General features: G+C 44.3%; 2 protein-coding genes across 2 annotated transcripts in view; one reads left to right on the top strand and one right to left on the bottom strand.

Annotated features, from left to right (window-relative positions):
* LOC134495801 (C-type lectin BpLec-like) overlaps positions 1-12,041 on the top strand; it is a 65,448-nt gene extending 53,407 nt beyond the window's left edge. The window contains exons 3-6 of the mRNA XM_063301458.1: positions 4,389-4,480; positions 4,938-5,075; positions 5,274-5,376; positions 11,974-12,041. Of these exons, the coding sequence (XP_063157528.1) occupies positions 4,389-4,480; positions 4,938-5,075; positions 5,274-5,376; positions 11,974-12,041 (401 nt within the window). The remainder of the gene's footprint in view (positions 1-4,388; positions 4,481-4,937; positions 5,076-5,273; positions 5,377-11,973) is intronic.
* A 3,480-nt stretch (positions 12,042-15,521) lies between these two features.
* Positions 15,522-22,832, bottom strand: LOC134495798 (C-type lectin BpLec-like). The gene is made up of 6 exons (XM_063301454.1): positions 22,707-22,832; positions 22,466-22,544; positions 22,188-22,279; positions 17,563-17,703; positions 16,896-17,010; positions 15,522-15,833 (listed from the first exon to the last, which is right to left on the bottom strand). The coding sequence occupies exons 1-6, from the start codon at positions 22,815-22,817 to the stop codon at positions 15,766-15,768; spliced, it is 606 nt and encodes a 201-aa protein (XP_063157524.1). The 5' UTR covers positions 22,818-22,832; the 3' UTR covers positions 15,522-15,765.
* Positions 22,833-24,681: the final 1,849 nt, after the last annotated feature.

Below are 24,681 nucleotides of genomic sequence, written 5' to 3'. Positions count from 1 at the left end.
TGCTGAAAAACAGCTGAAACCATTTTCTCTTGATTATATTGGGAAGCCAATTAATATGAATAAGATCTATGGCAGGAAGTTGGCTTGGGAAAAATGAACAGAGCCTTTTCAAGTCTATTCTCCGAGATCACATCTGTTATTAATACTTCTGTTGATATATGAGGGCAGGGTCCTTTCTATTACCTGGGCTTAAAGGAGCATGAGATCTGCTGTTTACGGTGGGTGGGGTGTCCAGCCTAGGAGCTTGCTAAGGATGATATAGTTTTCTGTATAACCCTAGTTGGGTGCTGTGATAGCACAGGCCAAAGTGACTCCATATTACCTGCATGGAGGCCGGCAGCACAATAATTGTGAGGGGAAGGTTGATGCGGAACCAGACTTCTCTCTCTCTCTCTTTCGTATGAAAGGCTGAACCTTCTCTACTTATCAATGGCAAACAGCAAAGATCGTGGCCAATAGAACATTTTCTTGGAATTTTTCAGGCAGTAAAGGTACCATAGAAGGATGTCCACATTCTCCTTTATTATTTGTGATGGTTTTGGAGGTATTGGCAAAAAAAGGTTCAAGTACATAAACAAACATTAGGCATTAAGATTCAAGGAGGGGAATATAAATTACAGTGTTGTGAGGATGATATAGTACTAGCCATTATGCAACTTCAGAGTGAATGATGAAAACCATTAAAGGGTTTGGTGAGTTTTCAGGATGTAACATTATTGTGTATAAAAAAAAGACAATAACCACTAACACCTGCTCTCATTTGTATTTGAATCAAGACAAAGACTTCCTTCCCTGACCTTCCTTGAATCAATCCAGAGCTTAATATTATTCTTTCCAGTACCATTCCCCACCATCATCCCCAACCAAATTAAGCCAACAATATAGGTTTCCTCTTTAATCCCTTTGAAGTTAATTGCTCAACTGGGAAAATCCTTCTAACCACTGCATTTGACCAATTCTTGGAAAAGGGAAGGCCTTTCTACAAACTATCAAAACAACAGCCAATCGACTGAAAGCTCCCATAATTGGCAACCAATCACACTAGCTGTACTGGGGATCCAATTATCTATGTAAACTCATGTTTTATTGTAACAATGTTCCATTTTTTTCACAGTATTGGAAACAAGATGCAGCAGGAAGAGGGAGCAAGCAAGAGAACATCAGAGGGGCATCCAGCTCAGCTGCCCACCACTTCTGCCCATCCAGGAGAAGAGCATCGCCAGGTGAGTGACTGAAGAGTTAGGAGGGCCCTGCAAGCTGTAGAAAGCAGAGGAGAACCAGTTATCAAAAGCATTCAAGGAGAGTAGTGATAAGGACCTTATGAACAAGATTTATATTCTCTGGATAGAAGAAGTTGTGCTACCCTGGTTTATAGGCTGGTTACGATACCTGCTTCTTGGTGCTGCAGAGAGAAAAGCAAGTGAGGATGCATAGGAAATCAAATGGCAAAACGGCATTTGGATAACAACGCTGGAGGATTGCCGAACTCTTAATTCATGCTATTTATTCACTGCATTTCAACACGTGGAGAGAGACTATATCAAAGAATCTTCACAAAGAGTTCTGTAATACATGTCCATTTTTCTGGGAGTTGGGATTAGTTGTAGTTTCTTCTCGGGTGTAACCATGTGTCAGGCTCTGCCTGAGACCCAGTAAAAACACAGACACTAGAGTCGACTTAAAGGTAAAGGTAAAGGTCTCCCTTGACGTAAAGTCCAGTCGTGTCTGACTCTAGGGGGCGGTGCTCATCTCCGTTTCTAAGCCTTGGAGCCGGCGTTGTCATAGACACTTCCGGGTCATGTGGCCAGCATGACTCACGGAACGCCGTTACCTTCCCGCCGAAGCGGTACCAAGAGAGTCGACTTAGGTTCTGGTTTGATTTGGGAATAGAATGCATGCCCTTAGAAAGCTGAGAGTGAGGGGAGCGTGCTGGAATGGGATTTAAATAGCCCGCGCCAGTCAGCGCTCCACCCCACCTTCCCCCAGGTGTGCCCCATGAGTCCCAACAGTTCGTCCTTGCCAGGTGAGAGGTCGTCCAGCCCCCTGCGCCCTGGGCATCGCCTCGATCGCCTTGCTGTGCGGTGATGATCCATTGCTGGGCGATCAGGCTTCTAATTCCTCAAAAGCCCGGGCGCGCCCTTCCGAACCTCGCCTGTTTGGTTGTTATTCAATTTCATGTCAGTTTCCTTTTATTGTTGCTTCCTGGGCTGCCGGACTCAGTCGTTACATAGTTTCCTTAAACTCCTTACTTCTTTTTGTGTTTTTCTATTGCTCTTGCCTTATCAGCTCAGGACCCATATCCCTGTATTGTCATGCGAGCCGTTGTGATGTTGCAAACATCGCAACGGCGATCATGACACCATGCAACTGATATTCCTGAGATTGCTGCCCTATAATGTGAGAAATGACCTTCACGTTTGCTTCAACCCATTGTCAAATATATAGTTTCTTCAGAATGCATATATGAGGAAGGCCGGATAAGAACTGCAACGTACATAAGAAAAACACCTGCCCTTCTTCTCTTCATTCCCTTCCTGCAATGAATGGCAATTCAAGAGTGCACTTCTTGTATTTAGTCTTCCTTTCTCTCCTCAAAGGTCAACCAGAAGATTGGTCTCCTCACCTACTTCAGCCTTTGCCTTCTTGGCATCTTCTTTGCTGGTCCTTTCCTTCAGGGTGAGGTCCTTTCACATTTTTCAAGATGCTTCTGGATAAGGATACAATTGTACAATTGCAATGTGAGAAATTACAGTTGGGACCTTTGGCATGCCACCCTTATGGACTACCACTAACTTATGTTGTTCCATGATGTCAGTTCTGGACCACAATTTTTAAACGTTAGCCAAAGTTGAATTTAAGCCCTTGGGTTTGTCTTCCATTATATGGAGAGGTTGTTTCTATCTTCCGCAAGCTGTCTTTCGGAGGCAGGTTGCAAGGATATGATTTCCTTCTGGGGCACTCTTGGTTCCAGGTTAGAGAAGGGCAGAGGCAATATTAAGGAAAGGACAAGAGATGTGGACCACCAGCTGGATGTGTCATTGGTTCCGGGTTTATCAAAAGTCAAATGAAATCAATTGTTCTCTGAAGCTAGAAGACTATTTACTTATTATATCAATTCTCAAAAATAAAAGGGCATTCACATTGGCACAGTACAATACCTTGTCCTCATTCTTTTTGGACAATAAAAGAAGACCCCATACTATATGAAAGCTTTCTCTTGTGGCCAGGGGTCACTCATATCAAAAGAACGTGTCCACCTAAGCACTGTATTTGAAAAAGCTATATACCCCACTACTAAGTTCCTTCCAATATTACCAAGATGTGTCACAAGTCAATTTTTGCTTGCCAATTCAGACTCAGAAACCAATATTCAGATAATGAAATTATTCATAATAGCTGTAGAATCAGAGAAGAAAAATGTATTGCTGTCACTCAGCAGGCAAAAAGCAGCTTCCCTAATTACTTTTTAACTGCAAAACTAGGATAAATTTGTTTTGTCATTTCAAGTTGGGGAGTTATTTCATATTAATTTATATTGGTTTGAACATGGATTTGTATGTGTATGATCTGGTCAAGTCCCTTAATAAGGTAAACTAAGTAACCTAGGAAGAATTCCATGGAGTGTAAATTCACATTTCCTGCATTACTGTAGAGTAAGCATTAAAAACTATCTTCACTGCCATCAAGGATGGTGATGGCCACCAGTTTAGATGCTTTCAAGAGAGGACCATACCAAATTCAGGGTGGGCAGGACTATCCAGACCACCTTCTGAATCACAGCCAGCATACCAAATACCAGGTGTTCGGAAAGAGCAATGGGAAAGGTCTCCAGCCCTCACTTTCACACCTGGGAGTTTCCTGAATTTTCTTAGTTCACCACCAAGTGTCAGAAAATGTTAATTAGAGGACCCAATCTAGCAAGATGTTTCTTTTGTATAGACGTCTGTCATGTTCACTGTTTCAACGTGCCCTGTACATCGTGACATTTCACATGCCATGGTGCTGACGCGCTGTTTCTGTTGGGAGGGAGCTGCTGTGCAACCTTGTGCCAAGCTCTGTGTCTAGGTTCATTTCAATGGAATGTGTTTGGGTTATGGGCTCTGCTCAAGGACTTTTCTCACGGACCAGCAGAAGCCGTTAGGAGCACCTGGGATTGTGAGCCTGGGAAGATTGTACGGGGGGAGGGATCTCGTTTGTACCGAGGGTTTTTAGTTTGCATTTGGCACGCTTTTTCCATTCTCAGCTTTCTTTGTGATCCTGCATACTAATAAATCAGATATCTTTATGAACCGTTCATGAGTCTGATGGTGTTTTAGGGTAGGCAATCCTTACAACGTCATGGTGTTCTGTCTTTTCTTCTTCTTTTTCCCTGTCCTCTTTCAATGCAGTGGAGGCCGACACCTGTGCCAGGGAGTGGCTGCCAAACCAAGGCAACTCTTATGCATATTTTGATAATAAGTTGACGTGGCAGGAAGCTGAGGTAAGAAGCGTTTCTCACTAACCAACATCTGATGTAATGTTGGGTCTACAATTTGATTGTGTGGCATCCACTTTTGAAAAGGGATTGCAAGGTGAGGGACAGGCCCAGATTATCTGTGACAGAGCTTGAGCTGGAAGGAAAATAATAACACGACACTGTTTCTTTACAGACACTGAAACCTTTATTCTTTTCCAACATTCCAAGTAAAATACTAAAATACTCCTGAATTTGGAGTGGAAAGGAAAGGAAAGTTGAAAGGGTAAATACAGGATTTGACCAAGCTGATGTGTAATATTAACATCTCCCAGTAAGACGTAAAAACATCCCTTCGATTCCTTTTGCACAAATGATTGACCACATGTGGAATTCTACAGTTTAACTCAACCCTTGGGAAGTTTCACAGATCCTGGAGTTGGGAAATGATCACAGAAGTAATATTCCTTTTTGCTTTTCTCAGACTGAGTGCAAGAGCTATGGCCGTGGGGCCCATCTCGCTTCCATCCTCGCCAGAGCAGAGGCTCTCCTGGTGGCTGAGCACATCTCCACTTACCAAGAACTCAGTGACGTCTGGATTGGACTTCACGATGTCCGTTGGGTGAGATCACTGACTTCACTCTGTTCCTAGTTACCACTACCGACAGTAGCATAATGATTATTGACTTACCTAAATCCTGTAGATTCCTGCTCCATACGTTGCCACTAAAAAATTCAATACTTCCTAATCACAGACAAAAATTACTGGTCAGTCTTTAGACAAAGCTCTGATTCCTTTCACCACATTCCCTTTCCACAGACCAGGAATGGGACTGATGGATCCCCTTACAAATCCTGGATGAGCTACCAGCCAGACAACGATGGCAAGAATGAGCACTGTGTGGAGCTGCGACAATCCACAGGTAAGCAAACTTTTCAGTGTCTGAGGATGACACGGATGTCTTAGGGACACTCGAGTTCTCCAACTTCTCTCAGCCAATGGGAATCACAGGTCAGTCGGTCCATGTATCCGATCTGCAGCGGCAACCAGCTCCTTTCGGCTTTAAGCCCATCTCTGAGACACCCAGGGACTAAAAGACTTATGATATGACCGAAAGTTTAAAGAGTTTAATTCCATGAAATAACAGAGTAGAGTGCATTTTGCTTTAAAGAGCAGGGAGTTTAGTTTTAACGTTACATTGAATACCTTGTCATGTGTGAGGGGGGGGTGAAGAGCATCCCCTGAAGGTGCCTCAAACTCATGAGAGAAGAAAAAGGGAGTTAGCCACAGGTGGGTGACCGGACCCTGAACCCGTGGGGCTGAGGATATGCATGTTAGATAGAGCCGTTTAGGTTAGGAATTTATAGCTGATTGTGTAGAGTAGCTGGCGTCTACAAAGAGGTGTTTGAGTGGGATTAGCCTTTGAAAGGAGGAAGAGATAAGGATGGCAGAATCATCCCGGACACATAAACACATAAACTTAGTAACTAACTCAAGAATGCTTGGGAAACAGGAAGATTGTGAGCTGAGCCCTCGAAGGAGGGGGAGGATAGTTAGGGTATAAAGGTTTTGAGCTAGCTTTGTTCTTGGTTCTTTCCTGCACCTGCATGGAGGGAACCCGCCTTTGCAAATGCGTTACAAATAAACTCTTTTCTCTGTATCATCGAACCTTGTGAATTGGAATTCTTTTGGGAGGTTTTTCCCGCTGACAATTTGGCGAGCCAGCCAGGAGCCTGAGGTTCAGGACCGATCCAGAGGGGTTGCAGCGAGAGGGTAAGTGGCCACCGCTTCCCATTGTTGAAGTGTCCCTGCTCGAGACCCCTCGGGACCGCCTGCCCAGGTTCCTATACAGAGCGACGATCCAGAGAAAAGAAGCGAAGCCCAGCTGGCGGAGCAGCGGGTGGAGAAGACCAACCGGTTGGAGGCCAACTGATCGAGGAGGATCAGTTGAGCGTTGTCCAGTCGTAGGCTCTGACGAGAAGCTGGAATAGGTGAGTTGTAAGGCTTGTGGGAGGACGTGACTGACCGAGGGACTCTTTGGTGTGGGTGGTTAAACAGTCGCAGTTCCTGCAGGTAGCCGTGAGAGTCCGGTGCCTCAGGTCGGCTGTAGTGCTCCATCGGGGGTGGGTATTGAAGGAGTCAGACTTTAAAAATAGCCAGCGTCTGCTGGGAGTCTGATAAGATCTTGCCGTGAAAGCGAGGGCTTAAAATTCGCATCCAGCGTGTGCTGGAGTCCTCGGGGCGAGATCAGTGAGAAGAACGGTCAGTCATGGGGAAAGAATAGAGCAAACTGCCTAGGAGACTGGAGGCTGGCAATCGAGTAGGATCCAGCAGAGGGCCAGATCCGGATGTGCCCTTAGGACTGGTTATAAACCAGTGGAGCATGCCATGGCTAAAGAGGTATACAAAAGCCTTAGAGAAGGTGATGATGATTAAGCTGTGCACAAAACAGTGGCCAAAATACCCATTGGTCGATCCCGAACGTCCCTATTTTTGGGATCCCAATGGGATGTCCGATGGGTATTGGATCACTCAATTAAAGAACTATATTGTGGAACATGGTCTCATGGACCAGGTGCCTCATGTAGAAGTCTGGTAACATGTGTCTTGGGAAGGGCCAGACCCGCCCACAGGCATTTTTGTAAGTAAAGAGGACAGCAGTGATGAGGAATGCCTTTTTAAACTCGTCTCGATGCCATAGGTTGAGGTCGGACTTTAAAAACTAGCCAGCGCTTGCTGGGAGGCCGGCCCGGTTTTGCCCCCGACAGTCAGAGGCTTAAAATTGCTGGAAAGCAAATCCAGCGTGGGCTGGAGTACTCTACCTTGGGTGTAAAACAATCAGAGGGTCGAGAGGGGCTAGTGCTGATCAAGGATCAGGGTGAGAGAAGGCAGTAAGCAAGATGGGCTGAGGAGAGTATAGAGGATTTCTTAAAAGAAACAGAGAAAAACGTAAGCAGAAGGGCAGGATCAGGGTAGCAACAATAAGGGAGGTTATGGAACAAAGGGAACACAGCAGGACGCCGCCACTCAGAGATGAGGAAAGTATAGGTGTGGAAATGGTGGGGAAGAAGAGAACCAGTAGAAATCAATCCTGGGAGTCCTTCAGGACTGTCAGAATTTGTATGAGTATGTGAAAATGTTTTCCGTTTGTAGGTAGTTGCCTGTGTATTGGTATGTATATTTGTTGAGGGAAATGGTGCAGAGTGTGTGTGTGCTCATGTGTGTGTGGCATGGGCATCTGTCCTGAGCTGAGGAGAGAAAGCTTGAAGAGGGAAGGAAGGGAGAGAAAAAACTATGTGAGCTTGTCCCTTAAGGAGTTAAACGTGAGCCTGTCCCTTTAGAGGAACTGAACTCCTCCACAGTAAAGGGGGAATGCTTCAGGTTTTTGGAAATCCATAGCCCTGGCCAGGCTGTGTGTCTTCCAAATTTTTGGCTTTGCTGTGAATGGAGGGACATGGGATTTGATTGTGCCCTGTGTTCAGTGCTGTGAGTAGGTGACCAATTTAATTTGTGTGGAAGGGAATTGGGTAAAAGTGAATTAAATAAAGTGAAGGAGAAATAAGAATGAACTTGTGATGTTGAGATGACTTGAGAGAAAGAATGCCTATGGGGTGGTACACAATTTTGGAAAAATATGGTTAGAGAGGGGACTAAAGGGAAAGAAGTTTTTCCCTGTAATAACCCCACAATTAAGCACCGGAGAAAGATGGTTTGTGGATGGGTCAAGCAAAGTAGAAGAGGGAAAGAGGAAGTCGGGTTTTGCGATTGTTGAAGGGAATGGGGAAGTGATAGAGAGGGAGCTTTGCCTCCGAGTTGGTCAGCGCAGCGATATACCAGCTCATCAGAGAGGCCATAGCCCAGAGGTGGTGGGAAATCGGTGGGCATATAAATGGGCGAAGGAGGCCGCTGGCCAATTGGAATTACAAATGGTGGCGGTGCCAATTTTGGACCCTCCAGAGAGCCCGGTCTGGAAACCCACTGAGCAAGAAAGAAAAAGTTAAGAGAGGAGGGTTGCAGAGAAACAGAGAAAGGATGGCAAACGGAAGGAGGGGTAGAAGTAGTATCTCCCGAGGTTATGAGGGGAATTCTGGAAAAAGTGCATGAAGGGCATTGGGGAACCGATGCTTTGGTAGATGCAGTGAAAGGAAAGTTTTGGTGCTTAACTATATGGACCATAGCCCATAGAGTGTGTTGGAAATGCTTAATTTGCTTAAAAGTCAACAAAAAGGCAGCTAGAAAGAAAGAGAGAAGGGGGGGGGCGACCGTTAGCCTCCTGGCCGTTTCAAAGGGCACAGGTAGACTATACTGAGCTGCCAGAAAAAGGGGGGTGCTGGCGGAGCTCATAAATAAACAGGGTGTTTGCAGGGCAACCCCAGGAGGAGAGGGAGAAATGAGAAAAAGAAAGATAAAGAAAAATGAAATGCCTTGTTTTTAGCTCAAGGTTTGCGGCCCCAAAGAGGGGGAGGCAGGGGGAGTTCTCGGAAGATTGGGTCGAGGAGGTATTCCATGGGATGGAAAGCTCGGGAAACAGACAGGCACAAAAACGACCTGGAGAGACGCAGGCTCTCTGGGGAGGGGAGTTGAGTTAAATCACAATAGGGCAGTTGAGTGTGGATTGTCTCCAATAGGCCTGGGAGCGGCTAGATTCATCTTGATGGGAGCTATCGCCCTTTTAATAAAGCATTCCTTTCTCCCGGCTGAGAGGTAGGGGGAAAGAGCTTCTGTGTTCCTGCAGGGCTGTGATGGATTGCATGTGGCAACAGCCTGTTGAGGCATTGGTGTGCAGTTTTCTTTTTGAGAGCATTTGTTTGTCTGAATGTGCGCGTACATGTAAGGTTGAGAAACTGTTTTGAGTTGTGAAAGGAGAGTTGAGAGATTGTGTGAGTCTATTCTTTAGGCTTTGTGTGTGTGTGTGTGTTGTGATTTATGTAATTTGAATGCATATGATGGGAAAGTTGAAAGGTTTTTGTCAATCCTTTCCCATTTGTTTTGTTTGTTTTTTTAATTGTTTGAGGAGTATGTGTGTTTTATTATTTGCCCAGTCTCACCCAAACTCCCCCCCTTCAGTCTGCCTCTTGCCTGCTTGTTACAGGCTTGAGGATCCAGATGAGGAGACAGAAGGGTGACAGAGGGGAGGGGCAATGCTTTTACAGAAGATCCTTTACTCCCCCATTTTTTTAGGATTCTTCCTTTTATAATACCTTTACACACATCAGGGGAAAGCTTTTAAGTTTCTCTTTCTGCAGCTGCTGCTGTAGGGGGGGGATGTGGGCAGTTTCAGAGAGGCAATGACTCAGAGAAGGGGGGGCACCCCTTTGCTCTCACAGCTTCACTCTGCTCTGCCCCTGGCATTCCAGTTTTAGAAAAGTGTGTGTGTTTTTTATAAATTTTATATGGCTTAAATTTTAATCACTCCTCAACATAGCACATGATGATAAAAACAGGAGAGAGAGAGAGGGAAAATTTTGGACAATGTATGGTTTTAAGTAGAGCTTCCATGGACTGGTATGATCTATCTGAATTTTTGTTTTTGTTTTTGTTTTGACAATTTTGGTTATGGAAACAGTCCAAACACTAGATGGGCTCTTATGTCAATGCTTTCTTTTTGTGGTGATTGTTTTATAAGTTTTGATTTTAAGGAAGTTATTGAGAAATTAAAAATTGGCAAGTAAAATCCAAAGTAGTGCTTAGATATATCCAAAACTACACCTACCAATCTGGTCACATGGGACAAACGCTTTGGGGGATTGTGTGACTAGAACATGGACACAGGCCTTTGTGGTAACAATACTAAGTCTCTGGATTGCTCCTAAGAAAAGACAAGGAGTCAATCCATTTGAGATGGGTGACTCTATCTTGGAATTCTTAGTGGAGAAGTAGGAGACATGCATGCCATGGGGAGGAAATTTGTCTGCAAGTATTTGAAACAGTTATCTGCGCAAGTCTTGTCCTTGTCTCCCTATCTACAGGAACACAGAGCCCTCCTGTTGGAATAGCAGACGCATCCTTTTAAGTCTGGAAATCGAGTTAAACCAGACGGAGGGGAGTCGGCAACTGAGTTGGGAGAAACCCTAAAGAAGACACTGGTGTTGCCAAATACTGCTGGACACTGGACTGTGCAGAAAAAGAAAAATGCGCCTGAACTTTTGTCTAATACCTTGTAGTTTTGATGACCATACGGGTCCCTGAACCTGGAAAAGAGAGTCACAGGGTTCAAGGGAAGCTTTGAAGACTCAATTTAGCACAATAGGGAATTTCTATTTCCATATGAAAAGGGATTAGGATACAGTTCTGAAATCCAGCCTACCTGTAGTATGGAACTACGGTTAATCCACTGGTATGGATTTGTTAGCCTTATGGGCTGGTGCCTATAACTCACACCATCCAAGAGGTGGAAGCTTCAGTTACACGGCATCATCAACAATGGGGAAATGAAAACCTGGGAGAAGATGATGATTGGAGCTGGCTATGGGACTGGTTACCAGGGTTTGGGTGGATAAAACAGCTTTGCTTTGTGATTATAGCTGTAGTTTGTTTATGCAGATTAATATGCTGTTGTATTCAATGTGCCCCTGCATGTATTCAGATGGGGAAAGGATTGTGTGACAGCTTGGAGGATGGAGCGTTAGATGTTGCTTGAGTTTGAGGCAGTAAGGAAGTAAGAGAAAAAGGGGGGAGTTGTGAGGGGGGGGTGAAGAGCATCCCCTGAAGGTGCCTCAAACTCATGAGAGAAGAAAAAGGGAGTTAGCCACAGGTGGGTGACCGGACCCTGAACCCGTGGGGCTGAGGATATGCATGTTAGATAGAGCCGTTTAGGTTAGGAATTTATAGCTGATTGTGTAGAGTAGCTGGCGTCTACAAAGAGGTGTTTGAGTGGGATTAGCCTTTGAAAGGAGGAAGAGATAAGGATGGCAGAATCATCCCGGACACATAAACACATAAACTTAGTAACTAACTCAAGAATGCTTGGGAAACAGGAAGATTGTGAGCTGAGCCCTCGAAGGAGGGGGAGGATAGTTAGGGTATAAAGGTTTTGAGCTAGCTTTGTTCTTGGTTCTTTCCTGCACCCGCCTTTGCAAATGCGTTACAAATAAACTCTTTTCTCTGTATCATCGAACCTTGTGAATTGGAATTCTTTTGGGAGGTTTTTCCCGCTGACATCATGGTTGCAGTTTTTTCTCCAATTTGAAATGATACAGATTTGAAACGGGTAGCTAACATTGTACCTAATCTTTTCTGAACATTATTTCAGGGAGAAAGTCTTTGGTCTAATTTTAGGAGGAAATGGGTGAACATCTTAATAGAGGGGCGTGGGAATCAATAGTTCAAAAGGCAGAATTCAAACCAAACTCCTGTTTTCTTAGCTTGTCCCTTTAGACACACACACACAAACACACACACACACACAAGTATATGTATATGTGTATGTGTATGTATTCTGTTTCCTCTGGACCACGCCCATTTGAGAAAGAAATAAAGGCCAAAAATAATAGCACTTTCCTTGTCATTTGTACTTCAGGCTTTCAGCTATGGAACGACAATCAGTGCAGCAAACTCAATGCCTACATCTGCAAACAGGAGCTCTGAGGATGCCGGACGCTTCTCCCTGGGCTCCCCAGGATGCCGCTGTGATGGACCGCCTTCCCACTAATCGCATCACCTCCTCACATTCCACAGAGATAAAGGTCTGTCCCATCCTCTTCAAAAGATCAGTTCACAAGGTCTCCTTTTTCTTCTGGACCTTCCCTCTGGCTTGTGTGCAGTGCAATATCAATAAAAATGTTCTGATGCAGATCTTTTCTGAAGTTGTCATTCTTGGTTCATTTATCCTCTCCCCGGTAACAATGTGCAAAGGAGGACAAGAAACCTCTTCTGCACCTTCCTCAGTCAAATATTTATTATGGTCATAGACCAGCATAAGGAGTGTGAGGTACAGTCAATTAAAAAACATAGATACATCAGTCACTCTCATGTGTATGTGTGTGTGTGTGTGTGCGCGTTTGTGTGTGTGTGTGTATATATATATATATATATATATATAGAGAGAGAGAGAGAGAGAGAGAGAAAGTGAAGGCCAAGGTGGTCCCAGTGGTGGTAGGGGCACTTGGGGCTGTGACTCCCAAGCTGGGAGAGGGGCTCCAACAGATCCCAGGAGCAACATCTGAGCTCTCTGTCCAGAGGAGTGCAGTGCTAGGAGCAGCTGAGATCCCGCGCAGAGCCCTCAAACTCCCAGGCCTCTGGTAGGGGACCCGAGGTTGAGGAAGACACACACCACCCTTAGGGGTGAGAAGGGATTTTTTTAAAAAAAGCTAGAATATAGGTTAGTATGTGGAAGACTGTATCAAATTATAGAGCAATGGATGGTGAGACAAGTTTGAACACACCAGGAAGAGCTTAAGACACTTTGCTTTCCCTCACCACCCGGCTTCCCCCTTCTCCCTTTCCTGCCCCCTCTCCTTTAATTAGGATGCTGAACTTTACAATCACCCACCAGTCCTTAGAGGCCTAACTCTGTAATCAGTTACCCAATTTCAGATGCCTCCTTTTGTACACATGTGCTGAGCTTTCAGCAGAAGAAACAAGATTTGCCTTTTTATAATAACCCATTAAGCTTCCAGTAAATGAGCCGTAAAAGAAAGTGTGAGCTGATTCTCGCCTCTTGTGAACTCAGCTTACTTAAAGAACATAAAGAGATGTAATTTAAATAGGCATATGGAGGGGCCACACCTGATTGAATAAAGTATGTGTGTTTGAGTAGAAAGTAATCCCTGTGTCAGCAAACTGGCAGTTCCCCTCCAGCGGGGAGAAGGCCATCAGTCCCTCGGTGTCAGTCATAAGTCATGAAACTGATGGTCCCCAGTCAGTGGGCAGAAGATCATCAGACCTTCTGTGACTGTAGAATCCCTGGAGGCAGGCATTTATTGATTCCCAGGAATGGGCAGAAAGTTGTCAATTCCCCAGTGAGGTGTGTGAGTGGAGAGAAAAGAATGCAAACAGATTCACCCTTCCTCAAGTTGAGCGCAACAGCCCATCTTAGAGTCTCGGATAACGTTATCCTCAGAACAGTAATGTTCTGGGGGTGGGGGGAATCAAGTCTATGTCCTTGCCATGCTCCCTGGGATCTTCCATCATGGTTCTACTGTTGTGGGTGAGAATGGACGTTGGTGAAGACCAGTGGACAAACTGGCAGAACAAGCAAAAAATGTGCTCCACAGCAAGTTGTGTGGATCTGTCTGTAAGGCATTCTTGTGCTCTGGAGTGAGAAAACACCCCTAAAGGCAGATGAACCAACATGATTAGGTCAACCACATAGAATATGAAGGATATTGGGGCCTCACCATATCTTTCTATCAGATAGTCAACCATGAGTCAAAGCAACATAGCAGAGATTCATGGTCTTCAACAACCTGGAAGGAGAAGACACATGAACTGAACTGAACTGAACACTATCAATTAGTCTGAGCTGAGAGAAAGTCATTGGTGAAAGTCATCAAGTGAGCTCCATGGTCAACTGAGTCTTGAGTCAACTGAACTTGAGTCTCCAAATCTGTCACCTGATCTTCTAGACTACACTACCAAAACTAACTGAAAAATTTGAATTGTGGAAAGAAAATCAGCAGCTCAAAATTACCAGTTTCTGCTACGTCAAGCATTCAAGCGGGACTGTGACTGCTGAAACCACCAAACAGCATTTTCCCATTTATAACAAGGAGGTTTTGCAGAAATTGAGACAATACTTCAGAAAGAAAATCTTGAAGGGGCGCAGAAAAACTGCTAAGTGGAAGGGCAGGGAAGAAGAAACAAGTGAAAAGGCTTGGACGAATGACAGAGCTCCATGTTAAAACTGCACCCCAATATGAAATTAAATACGTATCTTTAACGAGTTATCTTTTCTTTTTCTGTAAGCATATATTTCAAAGCACATCTTACTTTGACAGATCTACCCAGATTTTTAAGCCAAGAATGGCATTAGAAGATTTGAAAAAGGCCATGAATACGTAAGCTCTGATTCTCTGAGATTTTCAGTAATTTTTCTTTGTTTAGAGGACCCAAAAATATGTGACCCAAGTATGAAAGGGCAGAACTCATGCTGTGATTTTACAATGTACATTTTTTCATTTCAGCTTTACTGTGGCTAGAAGCAGAAGCTCCTTTAAAAGGACTCAAAGATTGGTTGCTAGTTGGTGTAAACCAGTTTTAATTACACTTCCTTTTCTTTTTCTGATCTCATACGTTTAACTTCTTTATCATGGAATTTCTTACTCCTTTTTTGTGCTTTGTATAACGTTCCTTGCCCAGAATGGAATAAGAGGATGGGTATATATCCCTGCGCTTGCTGAACGCCGTCTCACTGAATTATTCTCACTGCATTGATTGATGTCAACTGGTTCTGTAACTGGGCTACGCACACCTAAAAAATTGTTCTTTTCAGGTTCGCCTTATTAAAATTTACCTGATTCTTAAAGCCTTAGCACAGATGTCCCCAAACTTTCTTGCTTCATCGTTCCTTTGGTGTCTCCAAAATTTAGGCCAAAACTGTTACCCCCTTGAGCTAGTGGTTTGTGCAGTATCTGACAGATGTTGAGGATCACCACATTTCCCTTGACAATTTCAATTATGCCACAGCACCCCTGTGAGTTTGCTATGGCACCCTGGAACACAGTTTTGCAACTGCATTCGTATCCCCTTTTTTAACCTGAGAAAACAATCAGGTAATGCTTTTGTGTAATGCGCCAGTTTAATTTAGAAAAGATTGCTAGCCTGCCTTCATTTTCCCCCAGGTTCAGCAATGTCCTCAGGGGAAGTCCAAACAGGCAGGATGGTGGTCACCCAAAGGGTCACACCTACAGGAGGGCGGGGCTTTGATCACAACGCCAGGACAGCCATCTTATCCATGTTGACCTTGCCCACAGAAGCTGCTGCTCTAACTCCACCCCCTTTCTCTTTGAACCTGCCCACTTTCCCCTGGCCCGCCCACTTTCTGAGTGAAGAGGCTCATTTGAAGGGGCTGCTGCGCTCAGAAGAGTTGCCCACCCTTGTTCAGGAATGAGAACAATCCACCAAGAATTATGCATGCACTAGAACGAGTTTATTCACAGGACACTGTGACTGATAAGAGTCAGGAGAAGGAGGAGAACTCCTAGTCATCTCTTCTGAAGCAGGATTTTGAAGGGGCATAGATGAGAGCTGGTCTTCCATTCTGTGGGGTGGCGGGTGGTAATGAATGGCATGAAAGAGGCATCCACAGCGTAACCTGGTTTATCTTCATCTGATCCAATGGCATGCCCACAAGCAGAGGCTACAGGTGGCTCTACAGCTCATACTTGCAGATGTAGGCATTGAGTGTCTGGCATGCAATATCGTTCCACTCTTTAAAACCTAAAACGCCAAAGACAAGACAAGACGTCTCTTATTTCTGCTCCAGCCGTTTGTTTTTGAAGACATGTGCATGCGATGTGCTGGAGATGGACAGCCATTTAGAAGATGACGCTTCTGGTTCTCATGATAAAAAGCAATCTGGGATTCCGGATTCCAGGGACAGGTTTTAGAAAACGAAGAGGAACTCCACCCTGGGGTTTGGGGGCCTCACGATCCCCATGCCTCCCTCGTATTTGGAGGTGATAGAGGCCTGTGGCAGTGGGACACCAAGTCCCCCAACTGATCTTTAGGGGCTCTGGAGCCTATTTGGAATATTCGCCTGTCAGACGTAGAACCGGCTTCCTTGAACATTCACTGGGTTGCCTGAGATGTCTTCTGCAAATCCACGCCCCACCCACGTACTCAAAGGCAGGATAGTCATTTTGGGCAATGAGGGGGGCAATCCTGCATTCCCAAAACACACTCACAATGATAAACTAAGCAACTACTTGCCACCTTTTCAAGTCACTCCAAACCTGTTGCCAGAGGAGACCCGACATCCTACCTAACAAAGAGAGCGAGCCCTGCCCTCTTCCCCTCTGCAGTTGGTAGCACAGGTTGATTATATATGTCCACCCATCGTCCCCAGTGGTGATGGGAACTGTTCTAATGCACATAAGCCGTAAGTGTCAGCCAACCTTCCCAACGGGAGGTATCCAGTTGGGAAGGTTGGCTGACACTCATGGCTCAAGACGCAACTTAACTTTTGTAAAGTTGACCATTTTCCTGTAAGATCTTTGTGGGAAGAAAGGAACAGACCTTTTCAGGCTGAAACTTGGCAGCCACAGGATTCAATGAAAAAAAAGGGGGAATGCAGGAAGGAAGCTTTCTTACAAATATGAGCTAGGGTCCTCTAACTTGTAAGATGTCTCCAAGCTAAGCAAGCGGCATCCTGTTCATTAAACCAAAAGGGTCAAAACCAGGCTTGTGAACCTGGGTGAGAACCATGATGGGCTTAACCATTAGGAAATTCAGTGAGAAGCCTGAAGGTTTATTGCTCACCCATAAGAATCCGTGACCTACCTGTAGAAAGCATCAGCACCACACAGTACTCAATATTACCAAAATTGTCTGGCTGATCATTTATCCAGGCCTTGTAGTTGTAAGTTGATTCATCAGCCCACCTCCATTTCCTGTTCTGTTGAACAAAGGCAGAGCAGAAGACATGGACAAGGGAGTAAACAGCCCCTTGGATTCCGTTAATTATGACAATGCAAGCTGCAAAGACTGGCTGCAACGAGTGGTTGGTGAGTAAGCAGTGATTAGATGGTGGCTCTGATGAACAGAGTAGACAATGGTCTCCCCAACTGCTGTAGCGGTGAGTGCCCAAAGCATCTTGCAAAGAATCCTTAGCTTTAAGTGCCAGCATGGAAGCACCATGCCATCAAAGGAAAGGAAAGAAACCTTCAAGTTCTGCTCAGTTATTTCCTCCTTATTCCCAGACTTTCTAAGCGCCACTCTGTCACAGCCATTGCAGGCTTGAAAGCTTCATGATTACCACCGCAGTTATCATCTGCTAAGATAGATTATGTCTGCGCCTCAATATTTTTTTCTATTCCACATCACTGGGTGGCTTATAGAAAAGTAGAAATTATTTGAGAAAGTTCTGGGATTTAATCAGGGAAATGATTGAGGCAGGGATGGAATGGCACAGCCAGACACTATTCAGAATGGGGGAAGAGAGGCTTACCTGGTGGACATCATGAAGGCCAATCCAGACATTGCTTAGGTCGCGTTGGTAAGTGGAGATGTGCTGAGCCACCAAGAAAGTCTCAGCTTTGGTGAGCACAGAAGCGAGATGAGCTCCACGGCCATAGCTCTGGCACTCGATCTTAGAATTTAGGGAAAGAGAGAAGGAGATTTATATGCAGCACTGGGATATAGCAGAAGCCTACCCAATCTATATTTAATTTCGTCCTATTTTAAATCCCTTTTTAAAAAAACATATATTTTAAAATGCCTACACTGAAGAATGTGTGTTAGTGGATTGGACAATACTGTTATTGGATCATCAGGTTGTCAGCTTATTATTCTTATCCCTGAAGCCATCAAGTCCAACTTTCTGCCCAGCACAAGGATCAAGATTAACACAACTCCAAAAGAATGAATGAAGGAGAATTCACCACCTTTCTAGCTCTGGGTCATGGGCTCCCTTGTCTAACTCTTCTGTTTGGAAGTTTTTCCTAAAACTGAATTGGAATCTGCCTTCAACTGCAGTTATACTGTGAAATGATAGAGAACAGAAGGTCTTAGCGTCTTCTGTGCGATAGCCTTTCAGGTATTTGAAGAATTCTGCACTCTAGTCTTCTTGTCTAAAGACCAAATAAGCTGTGTCCTTCAATCCCTCTCTGTAAGATTTTTAGTCCACTTACAATCTTCAGCAAAGGATCGTTACCTTGACATGGCGCTGGAGCTTGAGCACCTCAATGATTCCATGAGCTAAACCGTGAAGAGCCACCCAAGACGGGAAGGTCATGACAGAGAGGTCAGACTAAATGTGATCCCTGGGGAAGGTAATGGCAACCCACCCCAGTATTCTTGCCGTGAAAACTAAATGGATCAGTACAACCAGAGATATGTTGGTATACCATCGGAAGATGAGACCCCCAGGTCGGAAGATGGTCAAAATGCTACTGGGGAGGAACAGAGGATGAGTTCAACTAGCCCCAGACATGATGACGCAGCTAGCTCAAAGCCGAAAGGATGTCTAGCGGCCAACGGTGCTGGTGGTGAATGGTGAATCCGATGTTCTAAGGATCAACACACCATTGGAACCAGGAATGTAAGATCTATGAGCCAGGGCAAATTGGATGTGGATATTGGTGAGATGTCAAGATTAAAGATAGACATTTTAGGCATCAGTGAACCAGAATGGACTGGAATGGGCCACTTCACATCAGATGACCACCAGATCTACTACTGTGGACAAGAGGACCACAGAAGAAATGGAGTAGCCTTCATAATTAATAGTCAAGTGGCTAAAGCAGTGCTTGGATACAATCCAAAAAACGACAGAATGATCTCAATTCGAATCCAGGGCAAGCCATCTAACATCCCAGTGATCCAAATATACACCCCAACCACAGATGCTGAAGAAGCTGAAGTAGAGCAGTTCTATGAGGATCTGCAGTACCTACTGGACAATTTTGCCAAGACAACTCACTCTGCATAACAAACAGTCTCTTCCAAAAACCTAAGAGGCGGCTTTATACATGGACTTCACCAGATGGACAACACGGAAATCAGATTGACTACATCCTTTGCAGCCAAAGGTGGCGGACATCTATACAGTCGGTAAAAACAAGACCTGCAGCTGACTGTAGTTCAGATCATGAACTTCTTCTTGAACAATTAGGGATGAGACTAAAGAGATCAGGGAAGACCCACAGATCAGCTAGGTATGAGCTCACTAATATTCCTAAGGAATATGCAGTGGAGGTGAAGAATTGATTTAAGGGACTGGACTTAGTAGAGAGGGTCACAGAAGAACACTGGACAGAAGTTCACAACATTGTTCAGGAGGCAGCAACAAAATACATCCCAAAGAAAGAGAAAACCAAGAAGGCAAAATGGCTGTCTGCTGAGACACTAGAAGTAGCCCAAGAAAGAAGGAAAGCAAAAGGCAACAATGATAGGGGGAGATATGCCCAATTAAATGCAAAATTCCAGAGGTTAGCCAGAAGAGATAAGGAATTATTTTTAAACAAGCAATGCATGGAAGTGGAAGAAGACAATAGAGAAGGAAGGTAAAGAGACCTCTTCCAGAAAATTAGAAACATCGGAGGTAAATTCCAGGCAAAAATGGGTATGACCAAAAACAAAGATGGCAAGGACCTAACAGAAGAAGAAGAGATCAAGAAAAGGTGGCAAGAATATACAGAAGACCTGTATAGGAAGGATAACAATATCGGGGATAGCTTTGACAGTGTGGTCAGTGAGCTAGAGCCAGACATCCTGAAGAGTGAGGTTGAGTGGGCCTTAAGAAGCATTGCTAATAACAAGGCAGCAGGAGATGCGGCATCCCAGCTGAACTGTTCAAAATCTTGCAAGATGATGCTGTCAAGGTAATGCATGCTATATGCCAGCAAATTTGGAAAACACAAGAACGGCCATCGGATTGGAAAAAATCAACTTACATCCCCATACCAAAAAAGGGAAACACTAAAGAATGTTCAAACTATCAAACAGTGGCACTCATTTCACATGCCAGTAAGGTAATGCTCAAGATCCTGCAAGGTAGACTTCAGCAATTCATGGAGCGCGAATTGCCAGATGTACAAGCTGGGTTTAGCAAAGGCAGAGGAACTAGGTACCAAATTGCCAATATCCGCTGGATAATGGAAAAAGCCAGGGAGTTTCAGAAAAACATCTATTTCTGTTTTATTGACTATTCTAAAGCCTTTGACTGTGTGGATTACTGCAGATGCTGACTGCAGTCAGGAAATCAGAAGACGCTTAATCCTTGGGAGAAGAGCAATGACAAATCTCGATAAAATAGTTAAGAGCAGAGACATCACACTGAAAACAAAGGTCCTCATTGTTAAAGCAATGGTGTTCCCTGTAGTAACATATGGCTGCGAGAGCTGGACCATAAGGAAGGCTGAGAGAAGGAAGATCGATGCTTTGGAACTGTGGTGTTGGAGGAAAATTCTGAGAGTGCCTTGGACTGCAAGAAGATCAAACCAGTCCATCCTCCAGGAAATAAAGCCAGACTGCTCACTTGAGGGAATGGTATTAAAGGCAAAACCGAAATACTTTGGCCACATAATGAGAAGACAGGACACCCTGGAGAAGATGCTGATGCTAGGGAGAGTGGAGGGCAAAAGGAAGAGGGGCCGACCAAGGGCAAGGTGGATGGATGATATTCTAGAGGTGACGGACTCGTCCCTGGGGGAGCTGGGGGTGTTGACGACCGACAGGAAGCTCTGGCGTGAGCTGGTCCATGAAGTCACGAAGAGTCGGAAGCGACTAAATGAATAAACAACAACCACTTACAATCCCCATTACATTTCTCTGAATCCATTCCTGTCTGTCTAAATCTTTCTTAAAATGTTGTGCTTATGAGAGGAGCCCAGTAGTCAATAAGGATTTGAGCAAAGTGGAAAAAAATGGAACACTAATTTCTCCTTATTTGGAAATGATGCTTCTCTTGAATGAACCTAAAATGGCATTGCCTTTTTTTCCCCCAACCACATCAAACCACCAATTATATTCTCTCTGCAATCAGCTATTCCAAGACTTTTTCACCAATACAGTTCTCAAGCCAGGTGTCCCCAGCCTGTAGTTGTATATTTTGTTTCCTAAGGGATAAACTTTGTAAGCTCTCTATTAAATTACATTCCGTTATTATCATCCCATTTCAACGGGATCACTCTGAATTTCGTTTATGCCTTCTAAGATAGTATTAGCTTTCCCACCTGCTTTTAGGTCATCTGCGCATTTGTTAAGCTTTCCCACCACCTCTTCATTAAAGATAGACTATTCAATATTTCTAAACCTAGAGCACATACTATATTATGTTTGCTCAGAGGCTATTCCCTTTGTGCAGGATGAGGTTAATTCACAAGTAACTCTGAACAATTTCCCTAACAATGACACCATTGCTAGTTTTCTTACCACGTCTTAATGCTGAAAAATGTACCAATGAAGGGAGAATGCATACAAGGTAATGGAAACTTGGAGGATGTCTTTACGAGATTATAATTGATTTTATCTCCAGCTCAGTTATCGAGAATCTCCCCCTGCCAACCAGGAGCATCCACGGGGGGATAAAAATGCAGAAGAGGCAGCCCCAATCATGCAGTCAAAGCCTTGCTCCGTTTTACATGTGTCACACAGATGATGCACATAAAAAAGGGACAGAGCTTTGATCTCATGCTTGCAGCCACCATCTTAACTATTTTGCCCCCCTCCCGTGGACGCCCCTGTTGCCAGATGAAAGGAAGTGTGGCCACGCCTTCTTCTTGGAATGTGGGGTGCTAAAGGCAAAGCAGCCAAGCGGTGAGTCCCCCATTTCCCCGCTGCTCGGCCCCTTTCCATACCCCCACGTGCTTACCACCTCCACCCACCCAGAACACCGGGAGGGGGGCTCTGCAGGTCTTCCAGTAACCCAATTAAAGTCCTGTGGGGGCCACCCTGAAATCTGGGGGACACACTAGTGGCTCATGGTTCACAGATCGTTCGCCAGTGATGTACATGATCAGCATTTGAGTTCCATGTTCTACACTAGTGGGTGAAATGGCAGGAGACACACCTGAATATAGATGCGTGGATTATACATTTTATTCATCTGGGCTGATGAGAAAAGTTTCTTACCTCAGCTTCTTGCCAGGTCAGCTTATTATCAAAATACGCATAACAGTTGCCCTGGTTTTGCAGCCATTGCCTGGCACAGGAGCTGGCCTCAGCTGCACAGAGACAAAAGGATCAATAGGGAGGAAACGGGCATTTAATGGGTACTTCTTACTGGGCTCCCTTAAAGAAAGAAAATCCCATTTGATCTATACAGATTGTGTGGAAATGTCTACGGACCACTATCACTCATCCAGTTTACTTGCTGTGCATACAAAGTAGATTTGGCTTCAGAGACTCACCTTCTAAGAAAGGATTGGCAATCAGGAGTCCAAGGAAGCAAAGGCTGAAATAGGTGACAAGTCCCATCTTCTGGTGGACCTTCAAGGAGGAAATACCCATAAGTTCAAGAGCGTTGTTCATCTAATATTGCGTTGCAGAAGAAGGAAAACTACCAGCTACATTTGGTTGGAAGAGATAAAGAAAAACTTCACAGAAATTTATTTTCTACTGCTACAAATTTAGCTCTCTTCAGCCACTCACCTTGTGATGGTCTTCTCCTGGATGGATACAACTGGTGGACAGCTGAGCTGGAGGCGTCTCAGATGCTCTCTTGCTTTCTGAGAGCCTCTTATATAGATCCCAGGCAGACATGGTACAACACCAACAGAGCAAAGTCCATCCAGGAAATGCTGGTCCCCTTTCTTCAGTTTTGCATACTCAAGGTTAAGATGAAACAGGTTCACCATTTCACTCCCCTTCAAAAGGGCAGAAAGGGCAGTGTGCAGCCCTTGACTTCAATGGGGAAAATAGATTTTTTAGAAAGACATGAAAGTGTGTGCCAGCTACACTCAGCACTTTTTCAGTGCAAGATTGGACTTACATGTCTCACTGAAACAGTCCAGAAGGTAAGATTAAAAATTTTGTAGCATATTTCATTTCCTGAGCTACCTTATATGAACATGAATTTAATTCATACTTTTCAGGTTTCCTGAAACACCTCCTCAACCTTGGCTGATGTCAAAAAGCTAAACTGACTTGGATGTAGCTGATCCTTGGGTGGGAGATCATTGAGAAATCCTGGGGCTGTAGATTAGGCTGGAAAGGCTGAGCTGTGATCCTGTTTCTTTGGTAGGTCTGTATGGCATCGTAATAGGCTTCACGGATTTCCTTATTTGTGTGTGTGTTTTAATATATACAGTATACGTGTACTTATACTGTTTTTATTATGTTTTACTCTGGTCTCCTGTTTATTGAAATTGTTATAAGCCACCTAGAATTGTCAGTTCTTATGGAGGTGGCCTATACAAATAATCTCCATAACAATTGCAATGTTAGGTCACTTACAACTATCATAGCTGAAAGGTCATCCCAGAAAAAAGCAACAACAAATCACTTAGTGCTGTTGCCAAAATAAACAAGCAAATCAGTGATGATGTGCCCATGAATTTAGCAGGAACTGAACATTGACCCTAAAAGTGGTCCAAAAATTATGCTACTAGAATTCAGTAATGCAACTGCAGGTCCTGAACAACTGTCAATGAGAGGTTGGGAGTTGCATGTTGTTCCCAGTCTGTGGGATGCCCACCCTTCTGTTAGGACAATTCCATTTCCCTCCTCCCTCCCTCCCTCCCTCCCTCCCTCCCTCCCTCCCTCCCTCCCTCCCTCCCTCCTTCCTTCCTTCCTTCCTTCCTTCCTTCCTTCCTTCCTTCCTTCCTTCCTTCCTTCCTTCCTTCCTTCCTTTTCTTGGATTGCTGAAAAACAGCTGAAACCATTTTCTCTTGATCATATTGGGAAGCCAATTAATATGAATAAGATCTATGGCAGGAAGTTGGCTTGGGAAAAATGAACAGAGCCTTTTCAAGTCTATTCTCCCAGATCACATCTGTTATTAGGAAGTCAATACTTCTGTTGATATATGAGGGCAGGGTCCTTTCTATTACCTGGGCTTAAAGGAGCATGAGATCTGCTGTTTACGGTGGGTGGGGTGTCCAGCCTAGGAGCTTGCTAAGGATGATATAGTTTTCTGTATAACCCTAGTTGGGTGCTGTGATAGCACAGGCCAAAGTGACTCCATATTACCTGCATGGAGGCCGGCAGCACAATAATTGTGAGGGGAAGGTTGATGCGGAACCAGACTTCTCTCTCTCTCTTTCGTATGAAAGGCTGAACCTTCTCTACATATCAATGGCAAACAGCAAAGATCGTGGCCAATAGAACATTTTCTTGGAATTTTTCAGGCAGTAAAGGTACCATAGAAGGATGTCCACATTCTCCTTTATTATTTGTGATGGTTTTGGAGGTATTGGCAAAAAAAGGTTCAAGTACATAAACAAACATTAGGCATTAAGATTCAAGGAGGGGAATATAAATTACATTGTTGTGAGGATGATATAGTACTAGCCATTATGCAACTTCAGAGTGAATGATGAAAACCATTAAAGGGTTTGGTGAGTTTTCAGGATGTAACATTATTGTGTATAAAAAAAAGACAATAACCACTAACACCTGCTCTCAT

The sequence above is a fragment of the Candoia aspera genome, chromosome 4, assembly GCF_035149785.1.
Source record: "Candoia aspera isolate rCanAsp1 chromosome 4, rCanAsp1.hap2, whole genome shotgun sequence".
NCBI classification, from domain to species: Eukaryota; Metazoa; Chordata; class Lepidosauria; order Squamata; family Boidae; genus Candoia; species Candoia aspera.
This window is presented reverse-complemented; position numbering and strand designations above follow the sequence as displayed.